General features: G+C 36.2%; 4 protein-coding genes and 1 pseudogene across 6 annotated transcripts; 2 read left to right on the top strand and 3 right to left on the bottom strand.

Annotated features, from left to right (window-relative positions):
- Nucleotides 1–3,485: 3,485 nt before the first annotated feature.
- LOC110695334 (protein SKIP34-like) lies at nt 3,486–3,788 on the top strand. Its single transcript, XM_021872588.1, has one exon. The coding sequence runs from the start codon at nt 3,486–3,488 to the stop codon at nt 3,786–3,788; it is 303 nt and encodes a 100-aa protein (XP_021728280.1).
- A 2,975-nt stretch (nt 3,789–6,763) lies between these two features.
- On the top strand, nt 6,764–12,858 carry LOC110695253 (nucleobase-ascorbate transporter 11-like). Its single transcript, XM_021872501.1, has 10 exons — nt 6,764–7,346; nt 8,012–8,109; nt 8,229–8,399; nt 8,777–8,877; nt 8,998–9,133; nt 9,286–9,336; nt 10,544–10,831; nt 11,195–11,429; nt 11,515–11,795; nt 12,292–12,858. Exons 1-10 carry the CDS (start codon nt 6,764–6,766, stop codon nt 12,511–12,513), a joined length of 2,166 nt encoding a protein of 721 aa, XP_021728193.1. The 3' UTR covers nt 12,514–12,858.
- A 106-nt stretch (nt 12,859–12,964) lies between these two features.
- Nucleotides 12,965–14,676, bottom strand: LOC110695255 (annotated as a pseudogene).
- An 804-nt stretch (nt 14,677–15,480) lies between these two features.
- On the bottom strand, nt 15,481–17,593 carry LOC110695254 (12-oxophytodienoate reductase 3-like). The gene is made up of 3 exons (XM_021872502.1): nt 17,164–17,593; nt 16,846–16,976; nt 15,481–16,426 (listed from the first exon to the last, which is right to left on the bottom strand). The coding sequence occupies exons 1-3, from the start codon at nt 17,415–17,417 to the stop codon at nt 15,630–15,632; spliced, it is 1,182 nt and encodes a 393-aa protein (XP_021728194.1). The 5' UTR covers nt 17,418–17,593; the 3' UTR covers nt 15,481–15,629.
- Nucleotides 17,594–18,454: 861 nt separating this feature from the next.
- Nucleotides 18,455–23,160, bottom strand: LOC110695256 (putative U-box domain-containing protein 50). Of its 3 annotated transcripts, none has more exons than XM_021872505.1 (9): nt 22,735–23,160; nt 22,505–22,617; nt 22,256–22,383; nt 21,711–22,134; nt 20,728–20,868; nt 20,094–20,636; nt 19,788–20,012; nt 19,302–19,673; nt 18,455–19,222 (listed from the first exon to the last, which is right to left on the bottom strand). In XM_021872505.1, exons 1-9 carry the CDS (start codon nt 22,904–22,906, stop codon nt 19,037–19,039), a joined length of 2,304 nt encoding a protein of 767 aa, XP_021728197.1. In that variant the 5' UTR covers nt 22,907–23,160; the 3' UTR covers nt 18,455–19,036. The 3 variants fall into 3 exon arrangements, with proteins under 3 accessions (XP_021728197.1, XP_021728196.1, XP_021728195.1); XM_021872504.1 differs by having other exon boundaries at nt 18,455–18,703; nt 19,027–19,222; nt 19,302–20,012; XM_021872503.1 differs by having other exon boundaries at nt 19,302–20,012.
- Nucleotides 23,161–23,475: the final 315 nt, after the last annotated feature.

Genomic DNA, 23,475 nt, shown 5'->3' on the forward strand with positions numbered 1-23,475 from the left:
GAGTGGAGCGTTGGTTAATCTCTTAGCTTATTTCATTTCATAAAATGATTTATTCTGACATTTATTCCATTTACTTCCTATTTTACTGGGTTTTGAATAAGGGTCGTTATGGTTCCAACTTGTAAGACTAAATTTGGTTTTGATTATTAGGTTTGAAACTTATATTCTTTTTTTTAAAACTAAGTTAGTTTTTCGCTGCTGATTTCTGAAACTAGCCTTAACGTTTGAACACGTGGCGGTAGCACGTCAGTAATTCTCTTACAGGTTACTAAAGGTATTTACAGGTTATTACAGGTGAATACAGGTTTTAAAAAGAGAATTACTGGGGTGTTACAATCTTCCGCCACTTACCATTTACCAATCTCTCTGCTGAATCTAAATTAAGTTGTAGGCTTTGACTTTCACACAGTTGTTGATGGCTCGACTCCGGAAACAGCTTTGCTATAGGGGCAAAGAGTGTTAGGTTTACAGTGAACTTCTAACTAGAAAACACTTATAATATCAAGAAATACTTAATAAAATGTGTGGGAAACAAAACCTAAAGATATATAATTACAAAACAAAGTAATGTAATTAAACAAACACAACAATGGTGTTCCAATCAAGTATTATTATCTAGAAATTACAGAAATTTCAATAGAACACACTAGTGAGAAGATTAATTACACTTGCCTAAACTCCATGCCGAAGAACCACACATGAACATGAGAATCAAATTGCCCCTTGAGACTTCGATCTTGATACACCGTCAAAGGCGTATGAATACTTTCCTAAAGGGATTAATTTCCCCCACACGGTGCTAGGGTTAATCCGGAAATTCCCTTTGAGATACAATTGACAGCTCTTTCCGTTCTTAGCACAAAGAATCGAAAAACCGATGGATGATTCACAAGAAAGGCTAAAATCAAGAAGTTTTCTCAAAATAGTTTGCAAGAAAATTTAGAGAAAAATGGAGAATTCTTGGGGAGAAGATGAGAGAATAATGTTCTGTCTCCTGCTTTCGAAAAAACTCATCCTATATAAAATAGAATCAACCGTCGCATAAAACCGCAAAACGGCAAGAAGCGCGGGCGCGAGCGAAGCGGCGCGGGCGCGCCACCTTCTTTTCCTAAAAACTTCGATTTTTCCAGAAAGTTAGCGCGATTTATGCGCGGTTTGGGCGCGGGTCGCGCCATCCCATGACGCGGGCGCGCCAACCGGAGGCGCGGGCGCGCCTCCAAACTTTTCCAGATTTTCCAGAAACTCATCGCGGTTTTGTCGCGGATCGCGCCTAGCTGGCGCGAGCGCAATTCCATAGAGCGAACGCTCCACTCCGACACTCTAAATTATTAACAAAGAGACCTCCCTCACAATCACTGACGATGGCTGATGGCTGAACATTTGAGCCGACGTAATTTCTCAACTTCTCTAACACCCAATAGTAACTCGCAGCCGTCTAATCCTTGATGACTGCATAACCAATCAGAAAGTTCTGGTTTGTTGGAGCCATCCCAACCATCTCAACCAGTGGGAACTTGTACTTGTTTGTCTTGTATGTTGAATCGATCAAAATTACAGATGGCCAAGACGTGATCATATCAGCACAATGAAGATGCACAAGGAATAAATGAGTCACCTCCGATGTGTCTTCATCAGATTTAAACCAGAACTGGTAACCACTTGCTTGTGCCTGGTGTAGAAGCTGCTGTATAGGGTTCCTTCCCTCTGACCGTTCAAACCTCAATTTCTGTCTGACGTTGTAGATGTGTCTTCGGTTGGCTGGTCTTCAGGAAATTTCTCTAACACAAATGCTAATATTTTAGCAGGCTTCACTTGAGCATCACTCATTTCTTTTACAACTAGTTTCGCAGTAAGACTTAGGCCTCTTAATTGTCGATGACCCACTTCATATACTATCATCTCATGGTTGTGATACCCCCATTTACCGTAACCCTTCACTTCCCAAACGTCACGACTTTGCTGTTGTCGAACCTTTACTCTGAACTGACACCCACAACCTTTCCGCTTTGTATCAAACCGAATCGCTTGACTGAAATCTCGTTCCTCCCTTTTGCGATCACGATCGCATCTCAAAATGCGATCCATTCTACCACCCCGTTGAGATTTATGACTTGCTACTACTAAACAAAAACCTGATCTAATTGCAACTTGTTTTGCCCAATCAATCGCTTGTTGAGCATCTTCGAACGGACCATCATGTACAAAAATCCCATTATAATCATTTCCGTCTCCACCATAATCTTGCAACAATGACATATAAATATAATTACATAAGGATTAAATTAATACATTTGACACAAAATTAACACAGAAGTAATTTCTAAATTTTAAATTTCTAAATTTCATTTCTATATTTAACGCATAATACATTTAATTTCTAAATTTACACATAATTAACACAAAATTAACACGTAATTATATATAAAAGTATTCACACACATACAAAACTAAAACATAAATTTGTTTATTTTTGAAATTATTAACACATATTAAAATATAATTTCAAATTAAACCATAATTTTGTTTTTTTTTTTATTTATTTTTTATATATTATTAACACATATTTAAAACATAATTTCAAATGAATTTTTTTTTTAAAAAAAAAAAAATTATTAACACATATTTAATTTCAAATTCATCAAAGTTAAAAAACAAAAAAAAAAAAAATAAAAAATTAACACATAAGTAATTTCTAAATTTTAAATTTCTAAATTTCATTTCTATATTTAACGCAGAATACATTTAATTTCTAAATTTACACATAATTAACACAAAATTAACACGTAATTATATACAAAAGTATGCACACACATACAAAATTATAAATTTGTTTATTTTTTGAATTTATTAACACATATTAACACATAATTTCAAATTAAACCATAATTTTGTTTTTTTTATAAATTATTCACACATATTTAAAACATAATTTCAAATTAAATTTTGTTTTTTTTTTAAAATTATTAACACATATTTAATTTCAAATTTATCAAAGTTAAAAAAAAAAAAAAAAAAAAAAAACTGTGGCAGTGGCACCAGGCCGGGACGCTGCCACCGTGGATGGGGTGCCTGGCCAGGACGCCGCCACTATGGTTAGGGCGATCCAGCCAAACGCCACTACCATGGTGGCAGCGTCCTGGCCAGGCGCCACACCCACGGCTGCGGCGTCTCGGCCAGACGTCCGCCACCCATTCGTAATTGTTAAACGTAGAGTACCTCGTTTTCCGGCGACGATGACGGCTCTCCGTTGTATCTCCCGACGATGACGGCTCTTCGGTGTCCCTCGGCGATTCAGTGCTGCTCCACATTTTTGGTGAGAGAAAATTTCGTTTTGGGTAAAAATTGAAAAAAGGGCAAAAGTGTCAAAGTTTTAAAAATCATGGGCTTTAAGTAGAGAATTGTGGGCGATTTTCCATAACTAATCTGCCCTCTCTTTCTCTCCCCTTTTTATTAAAAAAAAAAAAAAAAAAAAAAAAAAAAAGAAGATGTGCTACAATCACGAAGAAGAATGGCGACGAGAATACGACAATCACACGCCGCCACAATCGGCGGCCGCCGCCGTCGCGAGATCGGTGGCTCTTCTTGAGGATCTTAGAGCGCGTGCAGCAGAAACCGAATTCAGACTCCAACAAGCGAGGGCTAGGGAAGCCGCTCTTACTCGTCAACTTCATGAAACAAAACGCTTCGTTTTAGTCATGGAGATCATTGAATCCTACCTTCAACGACGCTTCCTTCAACAACAACAACTCCTCGCTCGCCTCCTCTCCCCTGTACCACCACCTGAATAAACTTTTTACCTTTTTCATTTTTTGTATATATTTTTATTTTTGATTTTTGATTTTTTTGCTTTATTGTTAAAATGAAAATTAGGGTTCTTGTTGTATAATTTATGAACTAATTTTATAAAAAATAATTTCTCTATCAGAATTTTGTTTAATTGTTTTTCAATTTAGGTGTGTGGGAAATTTAGGGGTTTTGTATGATTGTGATTCTTATGCTGTCAAATTTTATTGGTTTGAAGCAAAAAAAATCAAGTTAGCAAGCATGTTTAATTGATTTGAGCTCATTAGCTTATAATTGGAATGCTGTTGTGAATTTGTGATATGCAAATATGATGTTTGCTGACTTCATTTGGACTGCTCTTGTAATTTATTGTTATAGAAATTAGTCTAAATTCATTGATGTTGTGTGTTCTTCATTGTATTTTCTGCAAAGTGTTTCGTTGTCGAATCAAAGCATATTTGAGTTATTTATTCATCTACTTATAAAGTTATAATCCAATGGATGTTGTGTTATGTGAGTGGTCTTGGCCACTAAGTGTCAAGGAGTACAATCCATATTCATATAATCATATCATCATACATGTGAAATTATGAGCCATTGCTGTGTATATGTGCTCTCGTTATCTTCTAGATTACTTCGATTATTCAATTGTTAGTGCTGTGATAATATTAAACCTGAAATTGTGTTTTTCTTTCGCATTTGTATCCTACATATATGAATTAGGATCATATTTACATTGTATGTTGAGTTATTGTTTTGAAACAACATTAACAGGTTTTGAAGCGAGCTTGAGCCATTGTAGATAATAAATCTGGTTGATTGATCATGGCATATTGCATTGTAACGAATAAGATCTGTGGCCGCCACGTTTATTTGTCAAACCTGTGAGTAAAATACAACTATTTCACGCTGATATGAACTCTTACTTTCATTTGTGCTGCTAATTTGCTGCTAATTCTGATACCAATCCTCTGATTCCACTCTTTGAAGTTGCAACTACGATTTTATTTTACTTCTGCTTGATTCCTGATGCTTCTCTTGAAGTTAGGTGCAACATGTTTGAGAATTTGTGGTAATTTTAGGAATTATAATGCATATAAGTGGATAAAAACACTGTGTGTTCAATTTAGTAGTATTTTTGTTTATGGATGAAGGAAGTTAAAAGAAACTATCTCGTGGTTCCTAAATTGGGAGGCGACATCACAAATTTTGCATATGTCTCTGTTTTTTTTAGTGTTCCAACATAATTTGTGCAAGGGTGAAAATTACTAGTATTCCCCCCCCCCTCAAAAATGTGTTTTCCACTTGTATGAATCATACTGCATGTAATGCACAATACTGTGTTAAATGGTCTGAAGATGTGTATGAGTTTGTGTTGGATATTTGATAGATTTTCAACTTTCCCCTTGCACAACTATATTGGTGATGTAATGACAATTGTAAACTCTGCAATGGTCCGATTGCGTTTGGTGTTAGTGAAGGGCACATTGGTACTAGGATGGTATCAACTAAACATAGCTTGGTATCATTGAACGTTATTAGAATCATTGATAGCTCAAGCTTTATACATGAGAAAATACAAGTTGATCTTATTATCCTAAACGTTTTGTTAAACTATAAGATTATGTCATATCCTATATTGAGGGATTAAATCATGTGATAGGACTCTGCTATCTTGAAAATCCAAAGTTGCACTTAAAAGACAATTGAAGTTTGGAGGAGGGTATTGTTGAAGACTCCTAATTTTTTTACCACAGTAGATTTATCATCTTAACTTTCGGATGAATCGGATCAACCATTGGGTATGTGATGGAATTGATTCGCATTTCTAGACATATTCACGTCAGTTTTTGGATTTTATATACTTCTACTTTAGCCAAAGAAATTAGTTTAATGTGATGGAATAACTTTTATTTTTTGCATGTCACTTAAAAAGTTGTTATCCAAATTTGATTGATTCAACCCCACTTTCTAACTCACTAGCTTAAATTCCTCTTTTATTTGATTGTGCAAGGCAATTTTACTTTGTCCTACCAAGTTGGGATAGTGATTTTTACTGATTAAATCTTCATTTATATTTTTACGAACTTAACTCTGTCTTCAAACAATATGTAAATCGAGAACGTAATTTATGTATTTTATAATATAAAACTTTGCGTTTATTAAAACATCTTCTCAATGTAAAAGTTTAAGAATGTGTCTTATATACTTCCCTAGATTTAAAGTGTGATGTACGCTCATAATTTCCAATATTAATAGATAGTACGAACTACTCCATAATATAGATCTTGGTTCTTGGATTATTTACTAGACTTAACAAGTAACAACTCAATCCGTACGATCCTACCGAAACTAAATGACTCAAAGTGAAACCGACTTGAACTATAGATGAAGGTACAAGTAATATATTTTCCAATTTTTTGCATAATAACGTTCTATACCTGAACCAAAAGACTTCTCATCTGAATTTGATTTGGTCCGAGTCCAAAGCAAAACCACCCACCTAGGGTCCGCAAGATTCTTAACCGCCCCAATCTTCCAACGGCACAATAAGTACTTTTATCAATAAAACATGTTTTTTTCACAGTTCTACTTCCACTAGTTTCTTCTACTTTCATTTGTAACAACCAACTGATAAACAGTTTTGCAGGTTAGAAAATTTGAATAGGAACATGCTACAAAACAAAAAGTGGCAAATTCAAAAGATAGAATAAGAAATCAAAGATGCTCTCATTATCAATTTCCTCCCTTTTTCTCTCCTTCCTTATAAACTTCACTGAGCCACCAAACACACTTCATAATTACATGCCACCATTTCCTAATTATGTTGCTAATTCACATTATTATTAACTCTTTTGCTTGATTTTTACTCTTTCTTCAAAATCATTCCTTTTCATACCTCAATTTTAGCACAGTACCCCAGTTCAAATCTTCAAGTGAAGCTTGAATTTAAGCAATACCCAGTTGAGAAAACCCAGAAATGGTAACTGGGTCAAGCTCAAAAGCCATGGATAAGTCTAAAAAGCAAAAGGGCACAAGTTCGAACCCTACCAACGACGTAAAAATTGAGACATTTGTTCCAAAGAGAGATCATGACCCAAGAGATTTAAGATCTTGGGCTAAAAGAACTGGGTTTGTCTCACTTTTCTCTGGTGAATCAACTGCTTCAACTTCAAATACTAGGAATAATTTAAGGAATGAAAGAGGTGGGAATGATTCCATTGAGGAGAGAGAAAATGATGGTGATTTGAGTAGAAAAAGAGGGAAAAGAGATGCTGAAAGTGATGGAATCCAAAGGAATGGGAATGGGAATGAGGAAAGGAGGGGATTCAATGGAAATGCAGATGTTTTGGATTCTATAAATGAGGAAAGAAGAGTTGGGGTAGATGAGAATGGTGATAATGGAGGTGGGAATGAAGTTCATGAAGGTCAAAATTTGGAATTCAATGGTGAAAATGAAGTGGGTTTGTATGGTAAATCCCCTAATTTAGAAGACCCAATTTTAGGAAGACAGCCTAGGGCTTTCAAAGTTAAAAGTGGGATTTTGGATAATCCTGGTTTTGGTGAGTATGTTGGTTTTTTTTGTTATTTGTTGTATAAGTTTATAATTTTGCCTAATTGCTTCATACTTAGAAGTTATTGCTCCATATTTATGAAATTATAAATTAATATATGTCATTTGTAGGAGGAATTTGAATAATCAGGCATGATTCATGCTATAAATTGGAATATGACAAGATAGAGTATTGGTGGCTTTCTGTATGTCGGCGAATATGTTATTGTAGAATTTAAATGAGGAGGTAGGGATAATAGTAAGATAGAATGACTTGTTAATTGTTAATAAGAGATGGCAGGACCTGAGGCATGATGTTCTGTTGAAACTTTGTTATCTTTAGAAAGAAATGTTGTTTTATTAGAGCTTCAAATAGCATTGGGTGAGCCTTTTGTATTAGACGAATGAATTAAATGAGACGAAAAGTTGTACTTCGTGTATTAGTCACACGGTCCTTGGATTCATACATAAAAAAGCTTACCTGTGTTCTGTTCTATCAGTTTTATTATCCAAGGATTTAAGCATGAAACACTGAATCTATTGAGTTAGCCAGCAAGGTGCCTTTCATATTTTCATATCATCATCATCATCTTTACGCCATTGTAGTTTTCTTCTTGTGAGATTACTATCTTGTTTGTATAGAGTGTGACTCATATTTGGTTCTTTGTATGGCAGTTCCAGTAATCTATTATGGTTTCCAGCATTATTTCTCAATTGCTGGTTCACTTGTTTTGATACCTCTTATAATGGTACCAGCGATGGGTGGGACTGATGTAAGTATCTTGTTGCTTTTGTCTAGAATTATTACTCTGTATTTTGTTTATAAAGCAAGAGGAGTTTACTGATATGATGAACTTTGTATCTGAAATCAATTTGTTCTTCCATGTCTCAGAAAGATACAGCAAATGTAGTGTCCACAGTGTTGCTGGTGTCTGGCATCACAACGCTGCTGCATTCATTCCTTGGGACTCGTCTTCCATTAATACAGGGAGGCTCATTTGTATATTTGGCTCCAGCACTAGTTATTATGAACTCTGAGGAGTTTCGCAATCTTACACAGCATGTAAGTTTTGTTTCCTATTTTACTCCATATGTTTTAACCTGTAGACCAGTAGAGATAGGCAGATAGCAATATCTCCGTGTCTTCACTCAAATACACTTTGTGTAGGAGTAAAATGAAATTTGATTGTATCTTGTGAAATGCTCAGTAGTGTTTAACAGAATTGTTAGGGATATAGCGACATCCAACTCATTCCATGTAATATAGCTTATGAGTGTTTACCTGTCTGCCTCATTAATATGTGACCTAAGTCAACTTACTGGTTTTCATGAGATGAATTCTGTTATACAGAGTCCTGCTGTTACTCTTCATTTATTATTATTATTATTGCCATCCCAATGACGTAATTTTCTATTTTTATACCATTTAATGAAATACAGAAATTCAGGTACATAATGAGAGAACTACAAGGGGCTGTATTGATTGGGTCACTTTTTCAGAGCATGTTGGGATTCAGTGGCCTCATGTCTTTGCTGTTAAGGTATGCTGAAGGTTCAATTCGAAGAATAACTTTTGGAAAGTCTCATAGGCTACCTTATCTCTAGATAATGACTTTATTTTTAAGTTTACATCTTTGTTCATTTGAATGTTTCTACTGCAGGTTGATTAATCCGATTGTGGTTGCACCAACAATGGCTGCTGTAGGTTTAGCATTTTTCAGCTACGGGTTTCCTCAAGCTGGCAGTTGTGTTGAAATAAGCATACCCCTAATAGTGTTGCTTCTATTCTTCACCTTGGTGAGCTGTCTTATTGCTATAAGTGGTTGTTGTTTGCTAAACTGAAATCTGATTCACATCTATGGTGATATGAGCTATCCATAAATGTAAAAACTTCAATGATTATTCAAGATTTTGAAAGCTATTTGACTTTTGTTCCCCCTGATTTTCAGTACATTCGGGGAGTATCTATATCAGGCCATCGAATTTTCCAAATTTATGCGGTATGTATGTCAATTTCCTGTCTAGATTTTCTGGTAAGCTGCATGTTACTGCAGTCTTTTCATAATAATTTCCATAACTCTGAATTTCATGCAATCATACTCTTAGTACTGAGATAATCTTCCTATTTATATTGTGGGACATTGGTCAGAGCTCTGATTCTTTTGTTAAGTTGGATTCTTTCCTATTTTACAAGGCAGATTGATTGGCTACTATTACTTAAGCTAACTCTCCCCTTTCCTTCATTTAAAACGAGAATGATATACCAAAAAAAGAGCTCTTTGGAATTTCTTAATCATTCTAATTTAGTAAATTTTATTAATGAGGACTGCCCAGTTAATCTTTTGATTGATTTAGTTTGTCAATCTATTATGCCATGTCAGATAAATGACTGCGTGTATGATGAATCAGATAAAACATATTCCACATGTACCCAACCTACCTGTAACTCTGTTTCCCCAACTTGATGACGCCGTATGATAATGTTTTATGTTGACGATATCGTTGTCAGGTGGTGTTATGTACTTCGTATTAATTACTAGGTAGTTGAAGGTTTTTGAAACCCCTGTAAATTGTTTCTTCTGTCACCAATTTCCTTAGTGAGAAAGCCTTTTTGTGAATTTTTGATGCCGATCCAGTACAGCCAGGGATATTTGGGTAACAGCTAGAAACAAAATCAAATTGGGGAAAAATATGAACTATCCTACCAATTAGAATCGAGAAATCAAATTATCTAAGAGCTGTAAACAATATTAAGTTGAGAAGATGGAAGAAAGCACAACATAAGATATTTGGGTAAGTAGCCAAAAATAGAGAATTTCAATGTTAAGTTTGAGAGTAGCAGAAATCAAATTGGGGAAAAAATATGAACCCTAACAAATTTGACAGTCAATGAAAGAACAAAAGTTTATTGCGACGGATTGCTAAAAACAGCCGCTTAACAATTTGCTGAGTAGACAAGGGCATCGTGGCACCAATACCATGTCATGATGACAAATGTACAAAAGTACCCCCGAGTAATGCGGGTGAAATATCAGGTATGCCCCTTGATTTGCTTGGTATAGCAATCAAAGAGATTAACATGAATTCCCTCTTTATTAATTGAAACATATACTTTGTATATAAATTGAGGGGCAGGATTTTTTCTGCAAATTTAGCTGGCTTTTATTTAGTTATATTCCTGACCTGTGTAACTGTAAACATTTGCAGGTGCCGCTTAGTATTATGATTGTATGGGCATATGCTCTCTTTCTGACAGTTGGGGGAGCCTATAACTTCAAGGGTTGCAGCCCCAACATCCCAAGTTCGAACATACTGGTTGATGCGTGCATAAAGCACGCATATACCATGAAGCACTGCCGTACAGATGTTTCGGATGCATGGAGTACTTCTGCTTGGGTCCAGATTCCATACCCATTGCAATGGGGTATCCCTATCTTCCGCTTCAGGACCTCTATAATCATGATCATTGTATCACTCGTTTCATCAGTAGATTCGGTAGGTACCCTTACTTTCAAGCTGGTATTGATTATAGATGTCCAAATAAAAAAGAAAAGAAAACTTCTTACATCGAGGAAATCTATTCCTAATGATCAGTGATTATGTGCTCCAGCTTTGCATTTATCATAATTTACTTTTATGTGGAGAGCTCTATTAGTTTATAGCAGCTCAATGGACTTTCATGATTTATTATGATTAGTCTGCACAGTTGAAAGAAAATCAATCAAGCAGTACTTGTGATGGATCACATGAAGTCACTTTTTACCACTTGAACTGTGAATCATATTGTTTTCTGGTACCATTTTAATCATGTTGATGAATTTTTAAGTAACTCATTGAAGATACATGTAACAAGTGCAGGTTGCGACATATTATTCTGCATCATTAAAAGTCAATTCAAAGCCTCCGACCCCAGGAATTGTGACTAGGGGAATTGGGATGGAAGGCTTTTGCAGTTTACTGGCTGGACTATGGGGTACTGGAACTGGATCGACAACTTTAACTGAGAATGTGCATACAATCAGCATAACTGAGGTAGCAAATCGAAAAAGTGTACAGCTTGGTGCTGTTCTTTTAATTTTGTTATCTTTTATAGGTAAATTTCATCTTGTTACACCAATTTCAAGACAATTCCAGTTAAATATCCCCTGTTTCTTTATAAATATGTTTTTTGACTGCAGGAAAAGTAGGTGGTATCCTTGCTTCCATTCCACTAGCACTTGCTGCATCTGTGTTGTGCTTCATTTGGGCCCTCACTGTAGCTCTCGGTCTCCTAAATTTGCAATATACTCAAGCATCTAGTTTCCGAAACATGGGAATAGTCGGTGTTTCCTTGTTTCTTGGATTGTCCATCCCTGCATACTTCCAGCAATTTGAACCTGAGATAAACCTGATTCTTCCCAGTTATCTAATTCCATATGCAGCAGCATCAAACGGGCCAATTCACACTGGCAATAAACAAGTAAGTAGTGCTTTTATTGATAGAAGTAAGTTGGCATTCATTAATAATTAATTGAGGAATGATTCACTAATAATCAAATCTACGAAGAAGATTTTATCTGGAGTGTTGTTTTTGTTTTTTTTGTTTTTTGTTTTTTTTTTTTTTTTTTTTTTTTTTTTTGGGGTGTGGGGGGAAGTGATATATCTACTCAGTAGTTGTTTTATTGTTTGTGCCTTGTAATGCCTGAATTTGGTCTGGATTGCCACTTTAAATAGCTTATCATGTCTCGAAATCACACTTTCTTGTCACCTCATGTGAGGGGTCCCTTCTTTCCAGCAATCCAAATGAAGCTTAACTTTAGAATTTTAGACACATGCATCAAAAGCCTATGAAAAAATATTAGAAATTTATGTTTTTATTATAGGCACTCTCGTTCATATTAGTTTTTCTTGCCATTTCATATCTTTATACCCTGATTTATTTGGAGCTAATTTCTTCTTTCTATTATATGTACCAGTTTGATTTTGCCATGAATGCTCTCTTGTCTATGAACATGGTGGTGAGCTTCTTCATTGCTTTTGTTCTAGACAACACTGTTCCTGGCACCAAGCAAGAACGAGGGGTATATAAGTGGTCGACTTCTGAAGAGTTGGCAACTGATGCTTCTTCTCAAGCCAGTTATAAGTTGCCTAGTGGAGTTAGTCGTGCTTGTTGCTGGGCAAAGTGTCTAGGTGTATGAACTCAGCAGCTGGTTCGGGCTGCTTCTTTGGGCTTTTGCTTCCTTTTGGCTCTCTTGAACTTTTGGGTCTCGTGGTATGGCTCAACTGGGTGAAGGGTTTCCTACAATTACTTCACCCGATTTTGGGATTGTTGTTCTAGAGCTTAAATAGAGTCGTGAAAATTACACAAGCATACTAGTATATTGTAGGAAACAAATGAAAAGTCTATGTATTGGCATAATATATAGTGTATGTCACATGCCTTACAAGTACAAGAGTAGAGTGTGAAGTAGGAAGTGTGAATTAATTTAAAGAGAAAGTTGTGTTTATTCAGCAAGATTGTAACTCAGAAATCAATGAAAAAGAAAAAACACTTCTATATGTATTCTTCTTTTCATTTTTGATCCATTTGAAAAGAAATATTATGCCTGTCATGCTTCTTCTCCATCAGTCCAGCAACTACTAATCGATTTTGTTTACAAGCTGGTTATTTCTGTATCAGGGTTCACTATTTTCATCCAAGAAGGGGTAGTCAGTGTAACCCACTACAGGATCATGGGTATAGAATGTAGCAGCATCATATGCATTCAATGGAGCATCAATCTCAAACCGGCGAACCAAATCAGGGTTTGAGAGGAAAAACCGGGCATAAGCAATCAGATCTGCATCTTCATCAGCAATGGCCTTCATCCCTAGCTCTTTGTTGAATCCTCCGCTGATCATGAAGGTTCCCTGGTATGCTCTCCTGAATTCTTTCAGCAGCTCAGCTTCTTTCTCACCAATGCCATGGGTAAGCGTTCCTGCTTGAATCTGCATGTAAGAGAGTTTAAGTCCTATTTCTTCTTGCCGTTTGTTAAGTCTCTCCACCACTGCTAAGCCTAGAGCAAGTGTGTCAGAATCATGGGCGTCGTGGGTGTACATTGTTGGTGATATTTTCACCCCTATTCTCTCAATCCCAAGGCTTCAACTACAGCATCCAGAATCTGCATCAAGAATCTGCATCGATTTTCAAGGGACCCACCATACTGATCTGTCCTATCATTGACTCCATCCTTCAAGAACTGGTCAATGAGGAAGCCATAGGCTGCATGAAACTCAACCCCGTCGAAACCTGCTTGAATGGAATTAATGGCTGCTTGACGGTATTGATCAATGATCTCTGGAATCTCTGAAGAAGTTAAAGCTCTGGGATTTGAAAAATCAGATGGTGATCCATCAGGCAGTATCGCTTTCCATCTGCTTGATATAGTTTTGTTTGTTGAAGATATTGGTGCTACACCTCCTGGTTGGTATGCTGTACCACAAGAAATGAAGAGCTCACCAGGTTGGTATGACATTCTTAAATTTATTTATTATGTTTAATGGCTTCGAATGAAAATGATCTCAGTTAATTGCTGAACATTATAAATATTAGTAATGGCATATTCCAACTGATAAACTATGTTGTTCCAGACTCCAGACCAAAAATATTGTTATTGTTGCATTCATTTCATTCTATAAGATGCTTAATAAAAATATCCTATGTTATTTTGTTTGCGAAGTGATGATTCTGATGAAAAACAAAGTAGATGAAGAGCAATGAGCAATGAGCAATGAATATTAATATACCAAGGTGCGAGGCGCGCCCCACATGCCACAACTGACAGAATATGTAAGCCCCTTTGGCATGAACAGCATCAGTAATTTTCTTCCATGCTTCCACTTGTTCCTTCTGGTAAATCCCTGAGCAGTGAGGATACCTGCAAAAATCGACTCATCTCCATTAATATGCATCCCTAACAAAAATTCCATGATCAACTTTTGGGAAAATAGAGACATGAAAGTCTTGAGCTACAAGAAGAGATTTGAAAATGATAATTGTTGTGTCAAAAAAAAAGAAAATGATAGTGGTCAATTAAAAGGAGTGAAAGGAGAAGTTACCCATGAGCAGTAGGAGAGATGAAAGTGCCTTCAGAAATGAGAAGCCCACCATTAGTAGCACGCTGAGAGTAATACTCAACCATGGCATCATTAGGGATGCCATTCAACGCCCTACAACGAGTCATGGCTGCCATTACGACCCTGTGAGACAGGCGTAGCTCCACCTCCTTTCCCATCCTGTATGCACTCAGTAGATCATGCTTCCTCATCATTTCTTCCTTTCCTGTTTCTTTCTTGGTCTTCGTCTTCAATCTATCTTTTCGTCAATGATGTGGCTGCCGTCTATTATCTTACAACATACTAATATAGCAACAAGGTTTTCAGGTGGTTAGTAACATCATAAGTCTTTTAAAGAAAGAAACAATAGTTTAAAAAACCTCTTCTTTAAGCTCAGTCTTTGACTTTGAACAATAAGAAAATAAGATAACATATTCAACTGTCATAATGCCAATCATACTGCGACTTGTGAGCACACTTTCATAGTTCAATAATTACCCAATACATAGGGATTTACTATTACTGTCAAAGTGCTAAATATATAGTCAATTTTTGTGTGAATTATAATAATATATGGTTGAATCTAAAGTAAACAACTGAGGAGACTAAACAATTAACCACTGCAATTATAAAATAATGAGTACCAATTATGATCATATTTGGTTTTCAACTATTCTACTATTGGTTGCAAGTTCAAAATCATTTTCTTAGTCTTTTTTAAGGTTTCTCTTAGGAGTTGTATACAGTTAATGAGTATAGAGCATAGAAAGGTGAATGAAATGAAGTTTCCAATGGAAAGGGAATAGCCATTTCAAAGCCGCTTATAGGCTGACTATTTAAATAATTGAAAAGTGGCTTTTATTAATCTTTTCTTATGTTGATGTTTTTATAACTTTCATCTAATCTCAAATCTCCAACCATTTTAGCTACTGTTGTGTGTAAAAAGCATGCAAGTTCATGATTTATACGAAGTAAATAAATCAGCAAGAACTTGTAACTATGTAAGAGATGAAATTCAACTATAGAGTTAGAACAGGATATCGAGATTTAGACAGCATTCCCATCCAAACTTGTAGAATAACTTGTAGAATTGTAACTGAGAATTCTGTAAAAGGAGTACATTCACTAGTATTTGACTTGTATTCTCAGGAAAAGGTTAATCTGTTACACTTCTTAGTTCTTACTAATCAACCTTATTTAAAAGCTTATTTTCTTTCTCTCAAGGTTGAGTACTTTCATTCAAGAAGGGGTAATCAGTGTAACCCACTACAGGATCATGACTATAGAATGCAGCGGAATCATACTCATTTAATGGTGCATTGATCTCAAACCTGCGGACCAAATCAGGGTTCGAGAGGAACAACCGGGCATAAGCAATCAGATCAGCATCACCTTCAGAAATGGCCTTGTCCCCCAGCTCTTTGTTGAATCCTCCACTAATCATGAAGGTTCCTTGGTATGCTTTCCTGAGTTTTCTCAGCAGCTCGGCTTCTTTCTCTGTAATTCCGCGGGTAAAAGTTCCTGCTTGAACTTGCAGGTAACAGAGTTTAAGCCCTTGCTCTTCCTGCAGCTTGTTAAGTCTCTCTACCACTGCTAAGCCTAGGGCTAGCTGATCAGAATCGTGGGCTTCTTGGTGGTACAATGTGGGGGATATTTTCACTCCTATTCTTTCTATTCCAATGGCTTTGATCACAGCATCGAGAATCTGCATCAGGAATCTGCATCGATTCTCAAGGGACCCTCCGTATTCATCTGCCCTGTCATTGATCCCATCCTTCAAGAACTGGTCAATGAGGTATCCGTAGGCTCCATGAATCTCAACCCCATCGAATCCTGCTCGAATAGAATTTATGGCTGCTTGACGGTAGTGTTCAATGATCTGTGGGATCTCTGAAGTCGCTAAAGCACGAGGGCTTGAATAATCAGAAAATGATCCGTCAGGCAATAGTATTTTCCACCTGGTTGGTATGGCCTTGTTTGTTGAAGATATGGGCGGTCCACCGCCTGGTTGGTATACTATATCACCAGAAAATATCATCAGGTGCTCTCATTTCAATATCATGTATCTTAGTATCTATGTTCCAATACTTGTTTAAAATGTTTTTGTTGCATCAATATTACATGTGTTCATTCTCCATGATGCTTTATTAAGAATTTTAACTACTTCCCTAATCTAAGACTAATTATATCATCCTAACTTCTCATATGTCCAGAATTAGTTGCCGCCTTCTAATTCGTTTTTAAGTAGTGGCATATCTAGTTATTAACCATTCTACTATGTATTATGTTAGGAAACATGACAACAACAAAAAAATTATTTGGATATTAATTCCTGATGAAAGAGCATATTAATTGGACCCCCAAGAACACAATATGAATTTGTTGTTTTAGTGTCTGAGTGATAAGTAGATGAAGATTAGTGAATGTTAATATACCGTGGTGCGAGGCACGGCCTACATGCCACAATTGACAGAACATATAGGCGCCTTTGGCATGAACAGCATCAGTAACTCTCTTCCAGGCCTCCACTTGTTCCTCCAGGTAAATTCCTGGGCAGTGAGGATACCTGCAGAAATTAACTCTTCTCCATCAACATTCACCTCTGATAGGAGTTGTAACAAGTTTCCAAATCTAAGGTTAGTTAGATTTTTAAGTAAAAATGCCGAATTGATAATATTATGGAAAGTCAGAGAAAGGAAGGGCATGATCAGATATAAGAAACGTATCAAAAAAAAATTACAAAGTTAGTTTACCCATGAGCAGTGGGAGAGATGAAAGTGCCTTCAGAAATGAGAAGGCCACCATTAGTAGCGCGCTGAGAGTAATACTGAACCATGGCTTGATTAGGAATACCATCTAATGCCCGACAACGAGTCATAGCTGCCATAACCACTCGGTGTGATAGACGTAGCTGCACCAATTTTCCCATCTTATATCCACTCAATAGATGATCAGATTGATCATACCCCTGCAGTTCTGCCCCTACTGCTTCTTCCTTGCCCTTCATTATCACTGCCTTTTGGTGGTAGTGTAGTAAGTTTGCTGTTTACAAGAACAACAGGAGAAACAAATCCCTAATGACTAGTGACTACTGTCAATCTGTCATACTTCAGGGTTCCCATAACAGTTTTGGATGTTTTGTGCTACCTTATTATAATTTGTGGTTCATACAACTATACAAGTTCATTTTCACTTTGTCCCATCAATATGGATCAAGCGTGATTTAAAGCTGATGACATGTGACAAAAAAATCTAGATCATTATGATCGAGGACAATTGAGTATGTGGTGCAAACAAGAAGTACTCAGTTATCACATCCGCCAACGCATAACTTTACGCATTAAATACAATTTATTCATCAAAGTTGTAAAAAAACTATGAATAGTTCAAAAGTCAAAACAAAAAAAAACAACTGGAGAGCGGGCCTTCCTTAACTCCAGGCCACACAAAAACTTCCCAATTGATTTGTGCCTGTAAAATTTTTAGTATGGTTCATTGAATAGATCTCAATCTAAGGAGGTCAAAACCATTCACTAATTCTATTGTATGAAGTTTGTTTAACGGGACGAATTCTAGCACGCTTTAATCTCATCAATTTGAGAGCGCTATCCTTCTAAATTTAACCATTCCAGTCGGTATTATATTGCACATATCTTCAAAAGATGGTCTTAAACTACTTGTCAATATAAACTAGATAGACTTAAACGATATTAAAAAAAATTAGACAAATTTACAAACTATGACTAATTAAGTAGCCTCATTTCAGTTCATGAGTTCAGAAAGTGAAGTAATGTGTAGGATTAGTTACATTAATGAGCTACTGCATTCTCAGATCACACTGAGAAGGTAGTCACAGTAATCTTGGCGACGAGTCCTTAATTCTCATCCTTCATCTCCGTATTGAAGCTGGCAGAACTTAGGCACCCTATGAGTCCTTGTGTCAAGCAGTTCTCAAGTGATTCATGAGAAGATCTGATTAGCAGATAATCTTGGCTGTTTTTCCCTTGACGATCAAGTTTATTCGGAACATTAATCTTTGGGATATGAACAGAGAAGATTGTACTATATAAACTTTTAAATCTCTAGAACATTTTCACAATCACAAAGTGAAAGAAGTACAAGAAGACTGAGAGAAGTTATACATTCCCATTCTATTCTTGTATTCTTAAGATATAATGAAGCAAACGCCCTTCTAAAACATCTTATACACACACATATGAGGAACACTGAGTGAAAGCTTGTTGAAACCATCACCTGAAGAATCCATATTTTCGTCTAGATAGATAAACTTACCTGTGAAAGGAAAAAAATAAAGAAGGTATAACTAGAACATTGTGAATTTTATAAATATTTATAAAGATTAAATTTTCTTCAGTCAATAAATAATAGGCCACATTTATGTTTGGGATATACTAAGGTAAGATATTTAACTAGACTATAATCTATATTACTACCTAATCCATGTAATGATACCTTTGACTAAAAACTGTAATGAAAGATTATGGTGGCATGGTAGGGATGTATAATCTAACATGGATTAGGTATTTCTATTCGGTTCTTTAAGAATGACCTCCAATCAAATGTGGCCTATTAAATAGAGATGGAGATGTTTGTACTGTTAGTGTGTTAGGATGTGCTACTACGCCAGTCTTGGATGAGAAAACGAAGATTGTTGTTAGGAACAAGATGTCTGTGCTTTAGCTTCTGGTTGGTCACCGGAGAATTATGGTGCCCCTGTCGCAACCATTCTTCAATGGCTTCTAGCTCATATGAGTATCCATCTGCTGCTATATGTGGATTGTCCATTACGACCTGAATGAAATTCCAAGTACATTATACAAAACCATATAGGTATAAGAAGCCGTGTATGCAAGAAGTTAAGGTCGCTAACCTGAAGTAAGGGACACAAGAAATTGGAAGGAACATGACTCCACTCCTCGCCAGAGGATGTACCATCTTCACTTCCCATATGATATTCTCTTTTAGTTATCACATCATCGGCCTTCTTCTTTAGTCCATTCAACTCTTCAGTCACTGAAGACATAATCTCTCCTACATTAGGCTCTGAGTTTATGGACCTACATTTCATTGCTAGCTTCACAGCCTCCTCTACCAAATCCAAAGGCCAATCACCTGCATTTTCATCCAAGGCTTCGAGGATGACCTGTTTATTGTCAATTATCATAGCCTCATGATCAAGCCTAGCCCAGTTCCTTCCCATAAGAAGCTGAAGCAACAAGTCTCCAAAAGCAACCACATCTGCCTGCATATCACACTCATGAAACTCATCAGGGCTTGGTCTGACTTCAAATGAATGGAGCTTGGCCACAAAATTACGGTCCAGGAAGATGGTGGATGGGTTAAGCTCACTACATACTATGGGCATGGGTTTTGCGAGGTGGAGGAATCTCAAGCCTAAGCTGACTTCGGCAGCAATTTGGATCCTCTGGTGCCATTGGAGTGCCCTGGCTTTTGTCCTTGAGAATATGATGTCTCTGAGGCATCCGTTTTGCATGTATTCAAAAACTAAGCACTTGAGCTCTGAGCAGTAGCCGATAAATGCTGTGACTTGGGCATGCCGGAGGTTTGCAAGGAGATTCACCTGCTTCAAAGTTTGATTTAGATAAGAGAGCTATACAATTATACAGGCACTGGCAAACAAAGGGATATGTGGGTGTTTTACCTTTGCTTGGAAAAACTCCTGGCACATATGAACATTGGAATCGAGCACCTTCACTACAACAGACAGGCGATTGATCCGGCCTTTGTACTCACTAGTCCAATTTCGTCCATATGCCAATCTCCTATATGTAGCAAAGTTATCAGTAGCTGATCTGATCTCATCTGCACTGAACTCCCTGTGGCTGCAGCTCACCTGATCACCCATCCTATTAGCCGAGCCAATAGCATCCTTTTCTTTGCAAAACTCTATCCTTCTTTGGAACACATCTCTCTGCTTTCTCAATTCCTCGATTTCTCTCACTAGCTCAGTTCTTTTATTGGCTGCATTCTCTAGCTTCATCTCAGCTTCCCGCTTAGCAACTGAGGAAACTTGGAGTTTGCTAGACAGCTCAGATTGGAGCTCGACTAATGAGCTTAGTCTGTCCTTGCTCTCTTGCACATCAGCTTGAATTTCATGAATCTGCTCTTTGGTATTGTCTATGTCTTTGGTTAGTTCAGTTCGCGTTGAGATCTCTTCTGCTATTTGAGTTTGGAGTTGCTCGGCCTGCACAAAATATCAGTGTTATGTTTTCAGAGATATCTATCACAGGATATTAGGTGCATATCAACTAGATATATCGAGAAATTCTAATTACCCGATGATTGCACAAGCAAATAGCCCATGAAGCTTTGGCTTGTCTGTCGACTTCAGCCTTGGCTGCATTTTTATTCAACTCAATCATAGCGCGTGCTGCTTGTAAATCATGTTTCAGAGCTTCTATTCTCTCACCAGGACTCTGTAATAACAGAACATCAGTTACAGTTCAGGCCATTTGAGATGATTGATCAGGTACCAAAAATATAACAAACAATACTAAAAAATTTCAGCATTACAATATCAGCAATTAAGTGTGCACACAATTTGTTGTCATCTTTTCCCCCTCAATAGCTTCTAATTCAATACATATAAGAATGGAATTTTAGTCAATGATGACTAAATTTTGACTTTTTGCTCTGTGTTACAATTTTGAATGCATAGTATATTTATAATGGATGGAGTGCTACTAGCAAGAAGGTACATAGTTGAGTAGATGTGAATCAAGGGTTAACATGAATCCTTGATAGTATAGTCAAGCTACACAGAATATAATTTAGCAATATCAAAGAGTAGGATAAAGGGGATCCTAAGTCCTAACCTTCATGAAAACACTGAATATAAAGACTCGTAACTACTCAATTGGACATTTTTCCCATAAAAACATCACGACGACACCAAAGCTTAGGCAGGTGCAAGTCGAACCCCCAACCTTCCCCCCAGCAAGTTTTCAAATAAAAAAGAGCTCCATGTATGAAAATCTCCACACAGCAGATAGGACTTCTTGCACCAATAAAACAAATCAACTTTATATAATCAATATTCAAATGCTTCAAAGTCAAAAACATGAGTAGCATGAAGGGGGCCACCCAAAAAAAAAAAAAAAAAAAAAAAAAAAAAAAAAAAAAAAAAGAAAGTGTGTTGTTGGTACAAGAAGACAACTAAAACCAAGGTATCATCTTTATGCAACTACTAGACCAAAGCCAAACACTACGTCCATATTTCTAACAAGAATAAAACATAAAAGTTGGTACCTAAACATACCTGTATACAATCAACAAACATGTCTTGCACATTTGTATTATTTTCCTCGGCATCATCTTTATCTTCGTCCTTTAAATTTGACTCTAACTCGTGGAGATACTCCTCGATATCTTGTTCATACAATTCCCATTGATTAGTAACAGTCCTTGAAAGAGGGGAATCCGAATCCAGACTCGAATACCGTAATGAGGGGTATGTTGGGGAATTCACTTGTCCATGGGATAACATTTTTCCTAACCAACCTTTAAAATTAGTTTTTTGCTTATATTTTGCCACAATTACCCCTTCCTCATCTTCCATGTACCCTTCATCATTTTCTTCCTTAAGCATTACCAATTTTCCTCTGCTTAGTATGAATAATTCACAGAAATCCGGCTTCGATCGATGAACGTAAAACGACCCACTAATCGCGTTCTTTGATCTCCTGTATAGTTTGATTAAGCCATTGAAAACAAAACCCACAAATTTAATCAATATATACTTACAAAATTGTTAAACTTTATAAAATAAACAAAGAATTAGTATAAGATTAGAATTAAACATACCCTGATGATGATCTCATAAATGTCATTCCCATAACAAGCTTAGTAATTTTCTTCTCTATGATTAAGTCAACCACCGTCTTTTGAATTGGTTCATCATGGTTATTAATTTTATGAACCTCTGCTTTTACCTGTTAAAATTCATAAAATTTCAGCTTTGACTAGTATACTAATTTCGCAAGTTATAAAAATGTTGCAATTAATTTGAAACGGGGCGAGTATAAAATCGAAATAAATAATAAAGGAGCTTACTTTTCCACAATAGGCAATGTATCTGGATAGGAGTTTGTCAGTTTTCTCTTGTTCACAATTCCTGAGCATCTGAATTTTATCATCACTTACAGAACTTGCAGGAAGCTTTCCAACTATAGAATTAAAAAAATATACCATCATAATTCATTAATATATTATCGTATAGTATAATTAAACAAACTAAAAATTAATAAGTCCAAAAAATGACAAAAATGGAGGAATTTGCTTACATGGGGTATCAACAAATTCAAAGGAAGAAGAATTATTGATGAAGAGAATAATAATGGAGATAGGATGATGAGAACCCCATTTTTTAATGACCCAATTTAAAGTCAAACAACCTTCTTCTTCTTGCATTTCATTACTCAAAGCCACATATATTTTCTCATGAAGCTGCATCATGTTCGCGTTCGTGTTTGTTCTCGTGTTTTGTTAATCGATCATAAACAAGAAATTTGATGAGAAGGGAGTGTGTTTTTTATTAATAACTTAAAGCCCATTTTTTGAAATGGTAGTGTGAATGCTTCGTGTTCGTACGTGAAGGTGATGGAAGAGGAAAGAGAAAGAGAGAGGATTTGGATTGGGAGGTTTTGATTTTGAGGATCGAAATTTCTAAGGAAAGTGTTCTTTTATTAGGGTGGCTGACTTGTCTTCTTAAAGGGAAAGGTTTTTTTTAAAAGGTTTAAGACTTTTAAGTCGTTTGATTCACCAATTTGGATGATTGGATCCTTAGTTTTTGTCAATTTTTGGGTTTTGTAATTAAGTTATGGATGGATGTGGCCGTTTTGTTGATTTGGCTATTTCTATACATATAAGCGTACGTATAGTTGTTGATGGTAATCGACGTGTTATGATTCAAAATTCACAATTTAAGTTCAAAAAACAGTAGTAACGAAAGATTTTTGAACATAAAATAAGTCTCGTTGATTCAAAACATTTTAAATCAACGCAGTAAATAATACGTATTTTTA

This window comes from Chenopodium quinoa, unplaced genomic scaffold (assembly GCF_001683475.1).
Source record: "Chenopodium quinoa cultivar QQ74 unplaced genomic scaffold, ASM168347v1, whole genome shotgun sequence".
NCBI classification, from domain to species: domain Eukaryota; kingdom Viridiplantae; phylum Streptophyta; class Magnoliopsida; order Caryophyllales; family Amaranthaceae; genus Chenopodium; species Chenopodium quinoa.